This window comes from Olea europaea, chromosome 10 (assembly GCF_002742605.1).
Source record: "Olea europaea var. sylvestris chromosome 10, O_europaea_v1, whole genome shotgun sequence".
In the NCBI taxonomy this organism is placed as follows: Eukaryota; Viridiplantae; Streptophyta; class Magnoliopsida; order Lamiales; family Oleaceae; genus Olea; species Olea europaea.
In genome coordinates this window covers 14,231,435-14,251,839 of record NC_036246.1, presented here as the reverse complement: position 1 = coordinate 14,251,839, position 20,405 = coordinate 14,231,435, and the positions used below count along the sequence as shown (strand labels likewise).

Genomic DNA, 20,405 nt, shown 5'->3' with positions numbered 1-20,405 from the left:
TCTATCGTCGCCTTAACCAAAGAATAGAAATTCTTGATATTTTCGCTAACTAAATTGTGATTTAATAACCTACTTATAAATATAAAGCCTAAATTAACTAGATAAAATACGTGATTATAACTAAATGCAAGTTTTATAAAAATATGATAATGTAATGCGTACTAGGATCCCGAATCCCCTTATATCAATCCTCTTTAATCCGAATTTTATAAAATTGACAACACGATTCAATTATGAAGACCAATATTCCTAATTTGTTTAACAATCTCTCTCGAGTAGAATTAAACCTATTTTCACATGCGATCCGACTATATTTCTATAACGGATGCGAGCATATAAAAATGCATTAAAGATTTATGAATACTTAAAGATCACATAAAGTATAGCGGTATATTTCTATCCCCTATCGAACTTTATGACAATTAACATAATGTCTAACTTATTTTCCATCTCTCGAGGGTAAAACAAGCCACAAAGCTCATACAACTATTGCGCACATAATTGTAGAAAAAATAAAATCCATGCCAATCATTCAATAATTAAAAACATGTTTTAACGTCAAATAAATAAAATTCAAGATTAAGGGTTCATAATATAAGGTTCATCGTAAATCCTAGCACATGAAAATCTAGCCTAACATAATAGGAAATAAAGAGAAAAGCAATAATTAAAACCAAGGAAGAACATCACCCAATTGATTCTTGAAGTGAAATCTTGAATCTTGAAGTGGATTGCCTTGTTTTTGCCTTGTTCTTCCTCTCCAAATCCTCCAAAATTGTGTATAATCCCCTCCAATTTTGTAAAAGTGGCGTCCCATCATTCTGGTCGAGTTTTAGTTTATATAGAACCCTAAAAATCTCCTTTTCATAAGAGTTTCGGCGAAATAAGGAAACTTCTGAATCGGCCCCGAATCTTGTTCTATGCGACCGCATAGTACATTTCTATGCTGTCGCATAGAGTAAAAAAAATTTGAGAAAAAGTTCTCGGGAGGCTTCTATGCGACCGCATAGAATTTATATTATGTGACCGCATAGTTATACAATTCTTTTCGCTGGACAGCTTTTAGTATTTTGATCATAACTTCCTCTTTTGATCTCCGATTGAAGTAATTCAAAGAGCATTGTGAAGAAAACTCAAACATCTACACTTTTCATAGAAATAGACTTCCTCAAATTTTGATGTTTACTATGTCAAAGATGGATCTCAAGTAGAGATTAAAAATCACTAGCATAGCTTTTTCGCCTGAAAGTTTATACTTGATAATATTTCGATCATATTTCACCTCTTGACTCCTTTCCTCATCCGATTAACCTCTAAAACTCTTGATTCTTCATTCCATTTCTCGTTTCATCTATGAATTATTTACAACTTGGTCCCCGAACTATCACTTTGCTCCATTTTAGTCTTTTTTCGGCTCTTTTCTTCTGAATTTCACCATGTTCATCAGTGTTCCCTACAATTCACAAATATAACAAGATTAAGTCACAATTCAATCATTTTGTTCATTATTAAGTCATGTTTGTGACCTAAATAAGTGTGCAAAAACACACTTATCAAACCCCCCAAACTTGAACTATTGTTTGTCTTCAAACAAGATAGTGACTTAATTCTGAACAAACATGACTTAATACCCTACTGTAACTCAGGATTGGACTAAGTATTTGACTTTATGAAAATTTATTAGTGCAAAAATGACATCAACCTTTACCTTTTAAATGCAAATCGACGTGTGTGTGTGTGTGAGTATGAATTCATGCCAACATATCAGGTTCATGCTGAATTTGTGTCCCAACCCCAAGTGGTCAAATGTATCCTTACTCACTCGAGAGATACACAACCCCCCAAATTATCCCGGGATTGTGTTTTAAAATTAGGAATTTACATAGCTGTAGTCCTTACCCTCTTGTAGTTTGGATTGATCTCACTATCACAAGTTTACATGTTAACAAGTGAAGGCTCTCCGAAGTTTGATTGCTTCGACACTCAAGATTAAACTAGGTTACTTGCCTCGCCTTAAAGGTATAGTTTCTTCAACCAAATGTCCAAGGGATTTTCTTCATGTTATTGCCTCTCTTTTGTTTTTCTCGCTTTTCTCTAATTTTTCTAAATTATTTTTTATTTTTTTATTTTATATATCATTATCATCTTCTCATTTGCTTTCTATATAACCCCTTTAGCGAGCTTTAGGCCGGTTACTCCCAAATCAGTTGGTTTTAAGGCACCAGGTTTTAAACCCTTACAGGCTTATTCACTCGAGTTATAAAGGCTCGATCAGATGACATTTTATTAACCTCTTTCCCTATTCCTTTCTATATGACCCCTTTAGCGAGCTTTAGGCCGGTTACTCCCAGGTCAGTTGACCTTAGGGCCCCAGATTTTGAAATATCCTTACAGGCTTACTTGCTCGGGTCATAAAGGCATGAAAAGAAGTGTCTTATTCTCACAAATTAATTTTATGCCCTTATTGTTCTAGACATTTAGTTTCCAAAACCAACCCCTAATTTAAGATTTTCACATAATCTTCACCTCACTGGTCTAGGCAATCCACACAATAAAATTTCATGCACGGAGCCCCCGCTTATCTCAATGTTCCCTATAATAGCTCAACCAATTCCAAACTGTCTTAAGGTGGTTTACGTGTTAATTCAATAGAGGGTTATCATTCTTTTCCTACATTATGTTCAAAATCCAGTCATTCACCTAACATGTTAAGCATGAATAGCGTGCATAAATAATGTCAAGTATTGCATCACAAGTATTGGTTAATCTATTCAGCACTATATCCAAAGTTTATTAATTATACCAGTCCAATAGTCACATCATAGCCGGCAAGGCTATCAAGCGCACACAAGCATGCAAAAATGGAAATATAGTAGACTGAATAAAATGCAAAGAATTTTTTTTTAACACTCATCAAGCACATAATATGCAGTCATGAAATATATATATTGATGAATATAGGCAAAATGATGAAAAGATGTTCGTGTCCAGGATTATGTCATCCACCCTCAAACTTAGATAATACATTGTCCTCAATGTGAAGATGAAATAAAAGTGTAAACAGATATAATTGAAGGAAAATAATAAACTAAAAGCGCAAGATGGGGTACGAGTACTTCCCTGATTTATATGGAGGTGGTGAATGAAAACTAGGACTCGCAGTGTTTCTCCTTTCCCTGTGACATTCTTTTCAGTGACATCCTATAAAAGTGCAAAGTATGCGTATTAGTTCGCATGGTGTAAACAGATGCAACTGAGGCAAGAAATAACCTACGTAGTGCACAAATCCCCCAAATTTGCTTCAAGGTGCATGTGTACATTATTGGTGTGCAGAATGCATAATTTATGTCTCAACATAAGGTTTACATCACAAAAATGTGAATCACCAAAGAAACTTCATTCAAAACATGCACTTTGTTCAATTTGACACATGACTGACTAAAATAGGAATTCAACCTCATGACTCATGCTCAGTGCATTGGGACTCGTGTAGATCATGCCTAGACTCCATGTGATAGGGATGTATGATCGATGACCTAAAACTATTGATAATGCTAAAAAAATGAAAAGTTCCTAAACTATTGCAAAACGAAGAAAATGAAAGGATAGAACGTTGGGTTGCCTCCCAACCAGCGCTATTTTTTAGTCGATAGCCCGACTTTTAGCATAGGTGGGTTATGGCACTTTAAATATGGCTTGGGAGGTCCTGCATAGTTTGTTCAATATGGTCTTGTTCCGCATTGCAGTTATCCTCGACACTTCAAACCTGTCCTTTTTCATGTTGTGTGACTCTCCCTCATCATCCGTTTGAGACTCCATGGTGTATACCTCGGTCTCCTTTGAGTCAGTGAGAATGGATTGAGGGTGCATCATATCAGCCTCCTGTATGTCTGGCGGTTTCTTCAACTCGTAATTGTAGGGGATTCCCAGTCTCAGAGTCAATTGTCCTTGTTGCACATCTATGAGAGCTCTTGCAGTTGCCAAAAATGGTCGCCTCAATATAATAGGCACGTCCTTGTCTTCTTCCATGTCCAAAATTAAGAAGTCTGCTGGGAATATAAGTTTATCCACTTTGACCAATACATCTTCGATAATCCCTCGTGGATGTGTAAGTGACCGATCAGCCAGCTGTAGAGTTACTGTAGTTGCTTTAGGCTCTCCCAATCCTAGTTTCCTGAAAATAGAGAGTGGCATCAAGTTAACACTCGCACCAAGATCACATAATGCTTTATTAAAATAAAAATCACCAATTGTGCAAGGGACAGTGAAACTCCCTGGATCTTTCAATTTTGGTGGAAGCTTTTTCTGAATTCTTGCGCTGCACTCTTCGGTTAGCATTACTATTTCATGATCCTCCAGCTTGCGTTTATTTGATAATATATCCTTCAGAAACTTTGCATAGCTGGGCATCTGGAATAGAGCATCGGCCAACGGGATGTTGATGTGAAGCTTCTTGAAGACTTCCAGAAATTTCTTATATTGTTGCTCCATTTTGTGATTTTTCAACCTTTGTGGGAATGGAATTGGAGGTTCATATGGGTTGACTATAACTGTTTCTTTATTCCCTGCTTTTTCTGAGCTTTCCTTTGCGGTAGATGTGTTTGGTTGTTCATCCTGCTCCACAGTTTCTTCTTCTACAGAAGGTGTATTCTCTTTATTCTTGACTGGCCTTTTGACACGCATATTAGGTAGCTGCACTCCACTTCAAGTTGTGATGGCCTTGGCATGCTCTTTTAGGTTGATTTCCGTGTTACTTAGCAAATTTTCCTGTGCTCTTCCAGTCAAAGCGATGGCCATCTGTCCCATTTGAGTTTCCTAGTTTTTGATGGCAGCATTCTGGCTTTGCAGAGTGATTTCAATTTTCTCCATGTACTGATTGGTCCTCTCCATGAATATCCTGAACATGTCTTCCAATTGAGGATTTTTCTCTTGCTGTTGAAACTGACCCTACGGCCTATTCTGATTTTGGTTGCTCCAAGAGAAATTGGGATGCTTTTTCCAACTATTATTGTGTGTTTCCCCATATTGATTATTCTGTTTGCATTGCCCCCATTGTGCAAAATCTGTCTGCTCAACTCCTTGCATTAAAATTGGACACTCTGATGTTTTATGCTCAGCTCCACATTCTTCACATCTAAACTTATTATTTTGTACTGTTTGTGATATGTTTTCTATCTTGTGAAACAACGAGTCAATCTTCGCAGATATGGCTGAATAAGTATCGGCCTCATAAATACCCGGAGGTTTCTTCTGAGTTACCCGCTCAGATGCCCACATTGCTGAAGTAGTTGCCATTCTTTCAAATAATTCTAGTGCTCCATCGATTGTTCGTGTAGAAATTGAGCCATCTGATGATGAGTCCACCATGCTTTTGAAGTACGGGAGTAACCCTATATAAAAGAATCGGATTTGGGTCTTTTTGTCGAACCCATGTTGAGGGCACTTCCGGAGCATATTCTTGAATCTGTTCCAGGCTTCGTCAAATGATTCGGATTCTCCCTGACTGAAAATGGATATTTCGTGTCTCTTTTTAGCTATCTTGCCTGGTGAGAAGTACTTCGTGCAGAATTTGTGAGCCAGGTCGTTCCAAGTAGTGATGCTTGCAATAGGAAGTGAATCCAACCATTCAAGTGCCTTTTCCCGTAAGGTGTGTGGAAAAAGCCTTAGCCTAATAGCATCGTCCGAGATTCCTTGATATCTGAAGTGTTGACACATATCCAAGAATCGAGATATGTGTGTATGTGGATTTTCTTCGGCTCTGCCATAAAATTGATGTCCATTTTGGAACAGCTGTATCACATTCGTCTTCAATTGAAAATTGGGTTGCCCAAACGGTGGATACACAATGCTGGATTGGCTTTAAATCACTTAAGGAGTCAAGAAGTCGCCCAAAATCTCATTTCCTTCGTTCACTGCCTCTCCTTCATTGGCTGGGATAATAGGATTGTTTAGTTCGTTAGCCATTTACAATTTTGCTTCTCGGTTCTCTCTTTGTAGTCGGTGAAAGGTGCGCTCAATTTCAGGATCAGCTGGAATCAATTCTCCTCCAGGCAATCGTGACATGCAAATCTGAGAATTAAAACCAGTACGAGCACTTAGATTCAAACAATTTAATTAACTAAAATACAAATAGAGAATAATAAACTAAAATAAAAATAAAAATAAAAACAAAATTATGCTAAATAAAAATTAAGTTCGAATTAGTGCCTCGAGAAATAAAATTAAACTAAACTCAATCGCGAAATTATTTCTTTCAATTTAAATTACCGCAAGTGTACGGTTCGTTAACAAGTAATAAAGTGGATTAAATGAGTCTGAATATCGTCTCACAGAGATTGATTAGTTTAATTTTATCTATCGTCGCCTTAACCGAAACAATAGAAATTCTTGATATTTTCGCTAACTAAATTGTGACTTAATAACTTACTTATAAATATAAAGCCTAAATTAACTAGATTAAATGCGTGATTATAACTAAATGCAAGTTTTATAAAAATATGATAATGTAATGCGTACTAGGATCCCGAATCCCCTTATATCAATCCTCTTTAATCCGAATTTTATAAAATTGACAACACGATTCAATTATGAAGACCAATATTCCTAATTTGTTTAACAATCTCTCTCGAGTAGAATTAAACCTATTTTCACATGCGATCCGACTATATTCTTATGACGGATGCGAGCATATAAAAATGCATTAAAGATTTATGAATACTTAAAGATCACATAAAGCATAGCGGTATATTTCTATCCCCTATCGAACTTTACGACAATTAACATAATGTCTAACTTATTTTCCATCTCAAGAGGGTAAAACAAGTCACAAAGCTCATATAACTATTGCGCACATAATTGTAGAGAAAATAAAATCCATGCCAATCATTCAATAATTAAAAACATGTTTTAACGTCAAATAAATAAAATTCAAGATTAAGGGTTCATAATATAAGGTTCATCGCAAATCCTAGCACATGAAAATCTAGCCCAACATAATGGGAAATAAAGAGAAAAGCAATAATTAAAACCAAGGAAGAACATCACCCAATTGATTCTTGAAGTGAAATCTTGAATCTTGAAGTGGATTGCCTTGTTTTTGCCTTGTTCTTCCTCTCCAAATCCTCCAAAATTGTGTATAATCCCCTCCAATTTTGTAAAAGTGGCGTCCCATCATTCTGGTCGAGTTTTAGTTTATATAGAACCCTAAAAATCTCCTTTTCATAAGAGTTTCGGCGAAATAAGGAAACTGCTGAATCGGCCCCGAATCTTGTTCTATGCGGCCGCATAGTACATTTCTATGCTGTCGCATAGAGTAAAAAAAATTTGAGAAAAAGTTCTCGGGAGGCTTCTATGCGACCGCATAGAATTTATATTATGTGACCGCATAGTTATATAATTCTTTTCGCTGGACAGCTTTTAGTATTTTGATCATAACTTCCTCTCCTGATCTCCGATTGAAGTAATTCAAAGAGCATTGTGAAGAAAACTCAAAGATATACATTTTCATAGAAATAGACTTTCTCAAATTCTGATTTTTACTATGTCAAAGATGGATCTCAAATAGAGATTAAAAATCACGAGCATAGCTTTTTCGCCTAAAAGTTGATACTTGATAATATTTCGATCATATTTCACCTCTTGACTCCTTTCCTCATCCGATTAACCTCTAAAACTCTTGATTCTTCATTCCATTTCTCGTCTCATCTATGAATTATTTGCAGCTTGGTCCCCGAACTATCACTTTGCTCCATTTTAGTCTTTTTTGGCTCTTTTCTTCTGAATTTCACCATGTTCATCGGTGTTCCCTACAATTCACAAATATAATGAGATTAAGCCACAATTCAATCATTTTGCTCATTATTAAGTCATGTTTGTGACCTAAATAATGTATTTAGACATATACTTCTTGCTGTCGACTCAACCCGACACCAAATCTTAACCATTCAGCCAAAGAATCTCAATCATGCCCAATTTTTGGTGTATAAACGAATTTTTTAGATAAAAAAAACCCCTTTCTAGAATTATTAAAATACGAATAATCAAAAGCCAATAAAGTTGGGTCCCACTCCTTTTGCAATGCGCACAGTCAATTGAGAGTTTGTCTAAGTTTCAAGTGATAATGAGCATTTTGAGGATACTCAATTCTTGATTTTATTTTAATATAACATATAATTTCGGCAATAGTTTAATATTAATACCGATAGTCAGATATCCTAAGGGTGATATTCGAGTAAATGAGTAAAGTAGAAGAGAAAAGTTAATGTAGTAATGAGTATATATTGCTTTGTGCTAGAAGGTATGGGGGAATCGAGGACTGTGGAGTGGGTGGTCAATCAACGATTGCGACTCTCTCAATTGAGTCTATTTGACATTTTTTAATATTTATTATATTCAAATTTTCTACTAAAAATTATTAACACACAAATAATATTAAAAGCAAGGACTCGGACAAGTCGGTACAAGAGTCTAGCAAGTTTTGTCAGCCCAACTCGATTCATCTATTTTGATACCTATGTACAATTGCACCAATTGTAGCTTTTTGACACTCCATAGTTGGTAATTCTAAGGACTCGAACAAGTCTGTACAATTTATTTTTTGGAAAATTCTAAAATTGCAAATATGTTCTCATTGTTGTAAATATAATGACATTTATGAATGACTTTTATACCCTTATAATCTTAGTTATTATGACTTTTATATCCCTTATAGCCCTAATTTTCCCTATAAATATGTGGTTTTGATTATAAATAAAACACATAAGTTTATTAGCTTCTTTTTTGTTCTTTTTTTTCCTATCCAGTTTATAACACATATTAGCATGATTATCTCAAAATCAAATTAAATTATCTAGAATATAATTATTTTTACAAGCATATTCATCTATCACGTGTATCAAAATTACTTTGATTACACTTGAATTTTTATGTATATATACATATGCAGATACATGTATAATCAGCTTCTTGTACCCATGCCTGACGTAGCCGCAATAAATTTGTCTCTATCAATTTGTGTGCATAATGCATATGCATTTTAATTTTCTTTTTCCACTGCCGTAATTAATACATAATGATTCCCTTTTTTATGATTTGTTCAATTTATTATATGTGTAAAGATTACGTTTAATTAATAATAAAATAAGTTTAATTCACGTGTTTGGTATCTTTTGCACGTTGATAAAATATTTAGTCGATTATATAACTTTTATATGTGAAGATATTTTTCCTAATGCATGTTTAATAATTAATTTTTATATCACATCCTATCTTGGAGGGTAATTAATATTTTTATCCTGATTAAATATTTTTAGATATTTCTTATAAATTTTAAATTGATAATCCATCATGTTGTTACTTTTGAAACAGTACCATATTATAATTAATATTGTATAGGAATATTATTTGCTTATGTAAACTATAATTTTCAGTATTTCAAAAAAATATATTAACAAATTACTCTTAGAGATACAATAGTAAAATATAAAGTGCTCTTGAAGTACAACATTATAATTTTCATTAACATTTTAGTGCTTTTACTTTCCCCAAAGAATATAATTATATAAGATCTAACATAAATTATGTTTTTACTCATGAAAAGTAAATCTTTACATGATTTATTATTCTAAACAATAATATGTTGTTATTCCTGAAGAGTATGCTATTAATGTTATTTTGGAAAGAAATATAATTCATACATTTAGATATTTTAGAAGAACATTGTAGAATTGTTCGAATCAATTAATACAAATTAATTATTCTAAAAGAATACTGTGTTGCTTTGAAAAATGCACACTTTTATGTTTATTATTATTTTTGAAGAATGTATGTGGTTATTTTTTAAGAATAACAATTTAACATATTGATCCTGGAGAATTACAATTTTAATTAAATTATTCCAAAGAAATAATAGATTATTTATATCAATATTCCTGAAGAATATTATTTTGAGACTCCAAAAGAGTTAATATTATGTGATATGAAGGGATAAACTTACTATTGCTAGTAATTTGTCATCCACTAAATAAAAAATAAACCTACAAAGTTTTTAACAGCGTTTCTTAATTGATACACTATTCAAACTCTGGTGAACAGTTTGACAAATAGTGTATTGAACAAGAAGTTCAATAGCTCTTATTTTTATTGTTTGGCAATTTCAGTTAGGTCATCACTGGATCAATAATGATGTGAAATGAGAATTCAAATAGACATGCAACGAAAAATCAGGAGATTCTTTAATCCAATGAATTTCTGTATGTTATTTGTTATCTTTATTGAAAATATGTCGTTGATCATCACTAGCTAAATTAGGGACTGGATTTTTCATTTCTAAAAATTAAAGATATATTTGTTTATAATGGGTTTGATACATATACTAGATGATTATATAATATTCACAACATAAAATTTGCGAAATTACTGCTCAAGTTTTAAATTATGAGCACAATTTTCAAAATTCTCAATCAAGACAATGTTCTTGTTAATTTCAGTGGTCCTAAATCTCAACTAGTTGATAAGTGTCAATTGAGATGTCGATAAATGACTTAAAATTATTGTTTATTAAACGCCTTCAATTAATTGAGGACAAAGTATTTCCCTTTTCAGTTTAGAGAATGCTATTACATATCTACTAACATCAGAGTTCTCTATACTATAATTGGCTTATAGTTAGAGTTTCATTTTTTCATCCAATTATTTTGTTAGTGCAAAATTTGTAAAATTAATCACAACAATGCAATGAGATGAAAAATAAATAATAATGAAAATAAATGCATAGTTTGAACCTTATTTCAAGTGGGTGATATTCTATAACACAGTAAAAAAGATTGTTAATTTGATTAGACAATTCTTCCAACATTAGGGAGATGAATCAAGAAGTTGGAAATAATGTATAAATGTATTATTATTCTATCAAAAGATATTTTGAACTCGGAATTTAAAAGATAATTTATTTAAATGAATTTATTGACTAAAGAGTTCAATAATATCTCTATGTACCAGTTTCAAATGCTCCAACACAAATTAATGTCCTATGAGGGCAATGCATTAGCATTATAGTTATTATTCGATTCTAATACAAAAAAAATCTACAAAAGAAAAAAAAAACAATTAGTGAAGATAGTTCCATTAAGGAGGAATATACTCTTGATGAGTATTTAGGCATAAAAAATTATAAAATACCATAAGACGTTCTAACTTGAAATAATGAAAATTGAGATATCTCAATACTTTGTGTCATCATGGGAAAAGAAATATAGCCTCTGTTTGGTAGCCATTAATTGGCAAAATGTATTTTTCCTATCAAATCAATGTGGGGATATTTTATTCTCCAAATCAAATTCAAAATGTGCAAATTTCCATCTTTGCCCTCTTTGTCCTTACTTGGTTTTTTATTCCACAATTTTCACCGATACATAGATCCAGGGCAATTGGAGGAAATGATAATGGTAGGTGCCTGCACACCATTTAATGCCTTGTCAGAGATGGACTCCAAACGATCCAAAGATGAATTAATGGGGAAAATATAATGGCTACCAAACAGCCTGATAATCGAAAAAGAAAAGAAAAATTTATCGACAACACTTTTACACATGATGTATTGCATCATATTATGAATAGTGAGGAATCGAAATAAAATGACGCCATTATATTAAAATTGAATTTACTATGGATGATTCTAGTAAAACTGAATATACTATAAAAATGTGAAATTTCTGGATCTACAGTCTCAATACTTAAATGTGTATACTTATGTGAAATGAAAATGAAAAAAGTAAATTCGTAATATGAAATGTACGACCCTTTATATAATGAATTTTGTGAAAACTTGTACATATATATAAGTTATAATGTATTTGATGTAAGTATAAATATCTTCCTTGTTAGCATGATAATGCATAAAATTTGATATGCATACAATAAATGCAATTATAGTTAACTTACATTATATAAATTTAATACTATTGTTGAAGGATTTAATATGCCTAAAATATAATTCAAGTGATATTATCATGAGAGGACGTAAATATGCATTGTACTGTTTTTTATTGAAAATTTTTTGTCCTGTTGGATTTTCTTGACAATATTTTTTATGAGGCAATTTTTGTAGCGTATTCAAAAGAACGATCTATGCCTTTATCTTTAATTAGGATTTTTTCACAGGATTTTTCCTATTAAAGTTTTAACGAAGTATATTCTTTGTATAATGAATGTCCACAACATACAAGATATTTACCCTCAAAACAATGCTTCTTGAGGACCAGACTCTCGAAGATATCAATAAAATTTAGACCCCCCCCCCCCCCCGGAAAAGATCCATAAGAACTATTTTTACGATCGTCATATTACAGTCATCAAGTTTTGTTCTACTAGAATTTTTTTGAAGATATTGATGTACTAAATATCAATATTGAGGATGTTGACATACACATTGATTGCTTGATATAATAATTAATATCAAGGGGTGTAATTGCACTCTTTCTCTTTCTATCAAGTTTTGTCTCACTAAATTTTCTTGACAATGTTTTAACGAGGCATTATTTAATTACTTCAAATTATTTTTATTCTTTTTTTTTTTTCATTTGTTGACATTTTTGTGCCATTGAGTTTTTGCCAAAAATAAAATAAAATAAAATGTTTCAATAAGATAATTATTGTATAAATAGTCAACTAAGAGAGAGTATTGTAAATATAGTAGTATTTATAAATGATTTTTATATCCCTATGACCCTAGTCATCATGACTATTGTATCCCTAATTATTCCTTAAAAATATAGGATTTCACTCTTAATAAAACACAAAAGTCTGCTTCTCTCTTTTGTTCTTCATTTTTCTCAGTTTATAACAATAGTATTATTGTTTGGCAACAAAAGAGTAAAAGAGAGCAAGGAAACATGTCGTATGGTATTAGGAAATAATATTTAAATAGGAGAAGAAAACTTACCAAAAGAGTTTGACCTATATTGTATAAATTTATGAATTTACATCGAGAAGAATAGTGATTGATAGAAGGATGACATGAATTCGAAGAAAGAATTATGTGCATCCAAATTTGTGAGAGTTTACGGATATAAAATGTTGAATGAAACAAGAAAAAACAACATGTATGAATAGTGATAGCGAAAATCCCCGCCCCGCCTTGTGAAGAGAGAGAAAAAAAAAAAAAAAAGGACAAGCCTCCACCCTGCCCTGTCTAAGGCGAGGCAGGGTGGGGTGCCATCACTAGGTATGAATGTAAGTGTGTCAACATTGATTGTTCTATTTTTGTGTAGGAAGTTGCGAGAGTGGAAAATATTATACTACATAGTTTTCTCAATTAATTGATTCATATTCTCGTGTGGTCATTGATGGTTTGTTGAACCACATGAAATTGTGTTTTTTCTCTATTGGACTCCTTTTTAAGTTCTCAGTTTTCATTGCGTTTGTTGTATGCTTGGTGAATTTTTTCGTGACAAGTGGTATCAAAGTTGATCATTCAAATTCTGGGATTGTGTGATGAAAATTTCAATGTTTAAAATGAAGCTGTTATAATGGATTGGCCCCAATGTGGAGCTGCGATAGTTATCAAGACATGTATGAGGTATATAGATCTGGTGATTAAGTTACATCGATTAAGTGACATTGAGGTGGCTTTGTTGTGATACAGTACATAGAGGTGGAGTTGTTGTGATCGAATAATGAAGAAAAGAATAATGCTACTCAAATAGGGATTGCAAATAGGTGTTTTGACAGGTGTTAAGTTGTCAGCACCCGTGTTTATAACTTTTCTTTCAAACTGTCCTACGTGTCTCTATTCTTGGTAATCATGTTATTGAACCTGTTTGTGTTACATGATTGTGAAGAAAAACATCTTTCACCATTTGTCAAAGATTGTGAAAAGTGAGCCAGACAAGTTATATGGACAATGACAAGAAAATTGAAAATTATAGTATGAAGTAGTCAAATTGCAAAGTCAAATTTGATGCTTTTTCAATTTGATTCTGCCTACCACAACAAAATGAACATGGTGGCACCTACAAATAAATGGGTGGCGTGATGGTTATTGAGTTGTGTCGTGATTTGAATTTTGTTTTTTTTGTCCAAGTGGAGATTGTTATGGCCTTGTTTGGAACTAATTTAAATTAGATCTTAATTTAAATCAAAATTAAATAATCAATTTTAATCGTATATTTCATGGATTCCACAACTTTTCAACCACATATTTCAAATTTTTTTATCACAATATACTCAAAATCTAATTTTAGCCTTTGTTTGAGCCCTATTTTGGGGCGAAAGAGTGCATTTTGAATAACAGGTTGATCGAGAAAGTGCGGTTAAAATTTTAAAAAAAGTTTTGGGTTTGCGTATAATACTATTTTATTGAAAAATGTGTAGTTGAATATATTTTTTGAAAAAATAAATTTTTAGAAGAATGAGACTCAAACAAGGCTAAATTTCTATCGAACTGGGGCTATATAAAAAAATTCTATCTTGGAAAATAAAATAGAGTTGTTGTTTGACAATAAAAGGGAAAAAGAAAAGATAAAGAAAAGAAATCTTGCAGTAGAAGGAAATAATATTTGAATAAGAGAAATAAACTTACCAAAACAATTCATCTAAAATTACTTGCATCCAACATTGTGGAGTTTAGAGAACGAAATTATAGAGAGAAACTAGAAGAGCTGTGCTACCCGCACATTCCTTTTGCATAGGTCCTATATAAGGGCTGTCACATGGGAATGGATCCCACATAGGCTCTGAGCAAAAAGACCAATGTAGGAAGCTTTTTTCAAACTAGAAATATTAATGGGTACGAATTTGTTTGTCCTACATTGATAATTCTAGTTTTGGGTAGGAAGAGGCTCTTGGAGAGTAAAAATTGCATTGTGGGTTTTTCTCAATTAATTGATTCTTCTTCTCTTGTAATCGTTGACACTTTGGTAAATCATATTCATTGTGTTTTTCTCTTTTGAACTCATTTTTGAGTTTTTCATTTTCATTGCTTTTGATGGAAATTTTTTACCAATTGTGGTTTAGGATTTAATTTTTGTCGATTAATTGATTCGTAAGAATGAGGAACGTGACAAAGGCTTAAACCGATTCAATAGCCCACCTTCGCTCATATTCCTTATGTCCTACACGCAAAAAATTTGTTGGCATTTAAGGCAAGAATTAACCCTAGTCAAATCTCCTTATACCTAACTCTCTTGCACTTATTCGCTTTCATGTTACGATTATTGATTTGATCATTTAAATGCAAACAATCGTTAAACTTTTTCGGATTGATGGCCTTTGTACCTTAATGATATGTTCTAGTATGCCCAGATGATGCAAAGATACACTGAGATATGACCAATCTTTATTTTATAATTTCAATTCAATTTAATTCACTAAATATTATTCTTACTGTAGCTAATAATGTAAAGCATACAACTTTAAATTTTGTCGATATTTCATATATAAAAGTTGTACATAAGTTAAATTTAAGCCCGGTTTGGTAGCCATTTTTTTTCAAAATGCATTTTTCTCTCTCTTCTTTTTAACCACATATTCTTTATTAAAATATTATTACACGTAAATAAAAAACTTTTCCTTATTTTTCAACTTCACATTTCACATCAATTTACTATTTTAAAATGCATTTTTATATAAAAATACCTATCAAACATCCTGTATATGGAGAACAAAATTCGATTTGTACGCAAAAAAACATGTTGAATTCCAATCTTTAAGGGCGATTTTTCAACAATTGGAGTCGGAGCGTGGGCAGTGCTCGTAAAAACTTAATTATCAACTAGTTTGACTTTAATCTTCTTTTGAAGTTTGAATATTGACCATCATACATGTCAAAGATAAATCAACAGGGGAAAAGTCAAACGGCATTAAAAAAATTAAAATGAAGTTGGGGGAAATTGACACGCAATTGAATTCTAATATTTTAGTCCATTCACTTTTTGGAGTTTAAATTATTACCTAGCATATCAATATGTGAAACTAACGTTGCATTAATTGATAGACAGAATTAAATAAATTATTTATTTTTACATTTTATTTAATTTATTATTTAGTGCCACATAAATTGGAGTTACAATTTCAATGAGTTTACATAGCATTACTCATCATATAAACATAAACTCGACTTTGAATTAACTACACTACTCTCCAATCTCTTCCCTTGCACGCAAGCTCTAACAATTTTAATTCATAAAAGGCTTGTTTGAGTCTCATTTTATCGGAAAAAATATTTTATTATAGTGATTTTTTTTTTAAAGAATGTGGGATTAAAAAGTAGGAAAAAAATTTACTTTTAAGTATAAAAATATTTTATTAAAAATGAGTAGTTAAATATAAATTTGGGAAAAAAAATTAAATTTTCGAGAAAGTAATTTAAACATGGGCAAAGTGTCCTTCGCAACTCTCAAAAGAGTAATGGTATTTGTAGTTGATCATTGCTATAATTATCATACGTGACCTATGTATGACAATTAATGATTTGATACGTTAAAGTAATAATTTTTTATTATTTATACATCAAATCATTAACCTTCATTTCTATGATACGTAGCAAAACTACACTATCAAGCCAATGCAAATAAAATTATTCCTTTCAAAATAATATCAAATCACAGACCATGCTGCAAAAGGGCAAAGGGACCTACAGCTTTTCCCCCTTAGGAGCACTAATAAATTTTATTATTTCTATTCGCATTATAAGTTTATTACTTCTGCCTATTTATACGGACAAGAGTTGGTGCCACTAACATATAATTCCACAAGCTTCATTTCTATATCGTCTCTCCAACTACAGAGAAAAAGTCAAAAACTCTGTAAATCCATGGCTTCATCTTCTGTATCTTTCTCTTCTCTTCATCTGCAAATGCAATTTCCTTCATCAAAATTACCTACTCCGAAGAACTTTAAATTTGAGCCCACTCTCCAACTAGCTTCTGTATCAGATAAACTATCTATTGCACCCCCAACTCCGCCACCTCCTCCACCGGCAACGAATGTGGTTCTACCAGAGCCCAAAAAGCTCCCCATCCGTAAAATCCCAGGGGATTACGGGCTACCCTTGATCGGTCCATGGATTGACAGACAAGACTATTTTTATAACCAGGGAAGAGATGAATTCTTCAGGTCCCGAATTCAGAAATTCCAGTCCACAGTTTTCAGAACGAATATGCCTCCGGGTCCTCTAATTTCGTGTAATTCTAAAGTAATAGCCTTGCTCGACGGAAAAAGTTTTCCGGCCTTATTCGACACTGATAATGTCGAAAAGAAAGACTTGTTCACTGGAACTTTTATGCCGTCCACGGAACTCACCGGAGGCTACAGAGTCCTATCATATTTAGACCCATCTGAGCCGAACCACGCTAACTTGAAAAAAATGATGTTCTTTTTACTGTCTCATCGGCGTGATCAAGTGATTCCGGAGTTCCAAAACTGTTATACAGAAATGTTTGAGAATTTGGAGGGGGAATTGGCTACAAAAGGTAAAGCCAGCTTCGGCCAAGCCAATGACCAAGCCGCTTTTAATTTCTTGGCTAGATCGTTATACGGTGCAAACCCAGCTGATTCGAAGCTCGGCTCTGACGGACCCAAGCTGGTTAGCAAATGGGTACTTTTTCAACTGCATCCATTACTGGTTCTTGGTCTACCTAGACCAGTAGAAGATGGGATTCTTCATAACTTTTCTCTGCCGCCATTTTTGATCAAGAAAGATTATCAAAGATTATACGATTTCTTTTACCAGAACTCAACTCCGATTCTTGATCAAGCTGAAAAACTTGGTGTATCACGTGACGAGGCTTGCCATAATCTCCTCTTCGCCACGTGTTTCAACTCCTTCGGCGGCATGAAAATCTTCTTCCCCAACATGCTCAAATGGGTTGGCCGAGCAGGACTCAAACTGCATACAAAATTAGCACAAGAAATCCGATCGGTCATCAGATCAAACGACGGAAAAATCACGATGGGTGCCATGGAACGCATGCCGTTGATGAAATCAACGGTGTACGAGGCCCTCCGCATCGAACCACCGGTTCCATCCCAATACGCCAAAGCCAAACGGGACTTCGTTGTCGAATCTCACAACGCAGCTTTTAGAATCAAGGAAGGAGAAATCCTATTTGGATTCCAACCATTTGCTACTAAGGATCCGAAAATTTTCGACAGGTCCGACGAGTTTTTGCCTGACCGGTTCATAGGTGAAAATGGGGACAAACTTTTGAAGCATGTTGTATGGTCTAACGGGCCGGAAACGGAGAGGTCGACGGTTGACAATAAACAGTGCGCCGGAAAAGATTTTGTAGTGTTGGTTTCACGGTTTTTGCTAGTGGAGCTGTTTCTCCGGTACGACTCGTTTGATATTGAAGCGGCAGTATCGCCGTTAGGTGCCTCCGTCACTTTAACGTCTCTCAAAAGAGCCTCCTTCTGACCGGCGTTACTGTTCTATATATTGTAGGGAAACTAGAAACCTATTGTTTAATTGTGTGTTAGTTCTTATCCCGAAATTAAAATCTAAATTTTTATTAAAGTTATATTCATATATTTAATAGAATTTCACAATATTTCAATCATATATTCTGCCTATTTTATCAAAATTTGTTGAAAGGCTAATTTTATCCCCACCAAATGTGAACTTAATTTGTTAGACAAATGAAGTTAATAGTCGAACTTTGATTATAATTTTTCAATTAATATTCAACTATCGAAATTGACCAAAATTGAGAAATATATTTAATTCCATGAAGTTGAACGTGTTAAGATTAAGTGACAATTTAATAGAAATTTGAACAATTTTGATCTTTTGAGAGTGAATGTGTAAATTATAATTAAAATGGGACTAAATTTCTTTTAAAAGTTAAGAACTAGTTTGAGACATCAGCAATAAGTAAGGAATCAATAGTACAATTTTTTTCTTTAGGGATAATTGTAGCAAATGGTCCAAAACCTTTGAAATATTAGCATTTTTTTCCACATATCTTTCAATCATTACAATTGTTGCCCCTAACATTTTTTAACCATTGCATGTGAGATCTTTTTTACGATTTCCATCCAAAATGCAGTTAGTTTACTAACAAAATAAATTTTGACCATTTTCTAACAAAATAAGAGAGGGTAAATCATCTACACTGTAAACAGTCTTTAAAAAAAAATTCTTTTCCTTCATCCAATCCACCCCACCCCGCACCCAAAATCAAAACAACACAATAGGGGATCGTTGACGCCAGGCAAAGCAGACTCCCATGCTAGCAGTTTCAAACCTAAAACAAAAGTGTAAATTTGCATAAGATTTTGAGATATATAAAAAAACACTTCCAAAATAGTTATGGGTGCAACAATTATAATGGTGGTTAGCGTTGTGTTAGTTAGATTGTTGGCTCAAAAACAAATAAATTTGAAAGACAGGAATAAAGATTGATTTGCAATTCTGGACAAGAAAAGTTGTGACCTATTTTCTTGTTTACAAATACGTAATCGTTGAAAAAGCTTGAAAACAAGGATGAATATATGACGGGTGTGAATAGCGAAGTTTGACAAAACGTATGGGCTTAGATTAGAACGGTTCAATTGTTGCCATCCATTAATTGAAGGGATCAAGAAAAAATAGGGATTGAAGTTTGTGATTGACACCAAATCTGGACAGCACAGATGCTGTGCAGTGGTGTCGGTGGTCTCCAACGGTTGCGATGAGTGTATTTTTTATTTTGATTAGGGTGGGGTTTTGTTTTATTTTTTTAAAGAATATTTATAGTGCATAGACGATTTTACCCTCCCTTATTTTGTTAGAAAATTGTTAAAATTTATTTTGGTGGTCAACTGACTACATTTTGGATGGAAATCGCAAAAAAAAGGCTTCACATACAATGGTTGAAAAAGTTAAGAGCAATGGCTACAACAAATTGAAAAATTTGGGAAAATGTGCAAGTACTTTAAAGGTTTGAAACTTTTGTTACAATTATTCTTTTTGTTTATTGTGATATCTAATCATCTTCACTGTTTTTTGTTTAATTATTATTTAAATTGCCAGAGAGGAAATTTTGTAGGGGACAATTTCAGGCAGCTGTTAGGGGCCCCGGTTTATAGTGGGCATAGATATTTGAATAGATAGTTAATTTACTTTATTGTTCGTGTTGACTAGCTAAATCGTTGAAAAAAAAAAATTATATAATTGGCCAATTAGCTTTTTCCACGTTAGTACTCAATCACTTAAGTTTCAACGTGTTTCATATGGATTCCATTGAAAGAGCAACTAACATATCAACGAAAATCCCTAGCCCTTGTTAAGGCTTCATTTTTCAAATTATAATGAAAGAAATATTAATTTTTTAAAAAGTATATAGTTAAAAAAAAAAAAATATTTTTAGATTTACGTGTAATATTATTTTATTAGAGAATGTGTGATTCATGAGAATAAAGAGAAATGA

General features: G+C 32.9%; 1 protein-coding gene across 1 annotated transcript; it reads left to right on the top strand.

Moving 5' to 3' along the window:
- The first annotated feature begins 16,696 nt into the window (after positions 1-16,696).
- On the top strand, positions 16,697-18,554 carry LOC111401326 (allene oxide synthase 1, chloroplastic-like). The gene has a single exon (XM_023029019.1). The coding sequence runs from the start codon at positions 16,811-16,813 to the stop codon at positions 18,410-18,412; it is 1,602 nt and encodes a 533-aa protein (XP_022884787.1). The 5' UTR covers positions 16,697-16,810; the 3' UTR covers positions 18,413-18,554.
- Positions 18,555-20,405: the final 1,851 nt, after the last annotated feature.

What these genes read in the sequence shown, in the direction of transcription:
- LOC111401326 (XM_023029019.1), top strand. Translation starts at nt 16,811, where the DNA reads ATGGCTTCATCTTCTGTATCTTTCTCTTCTCTTCATCTGCAAATGCAA.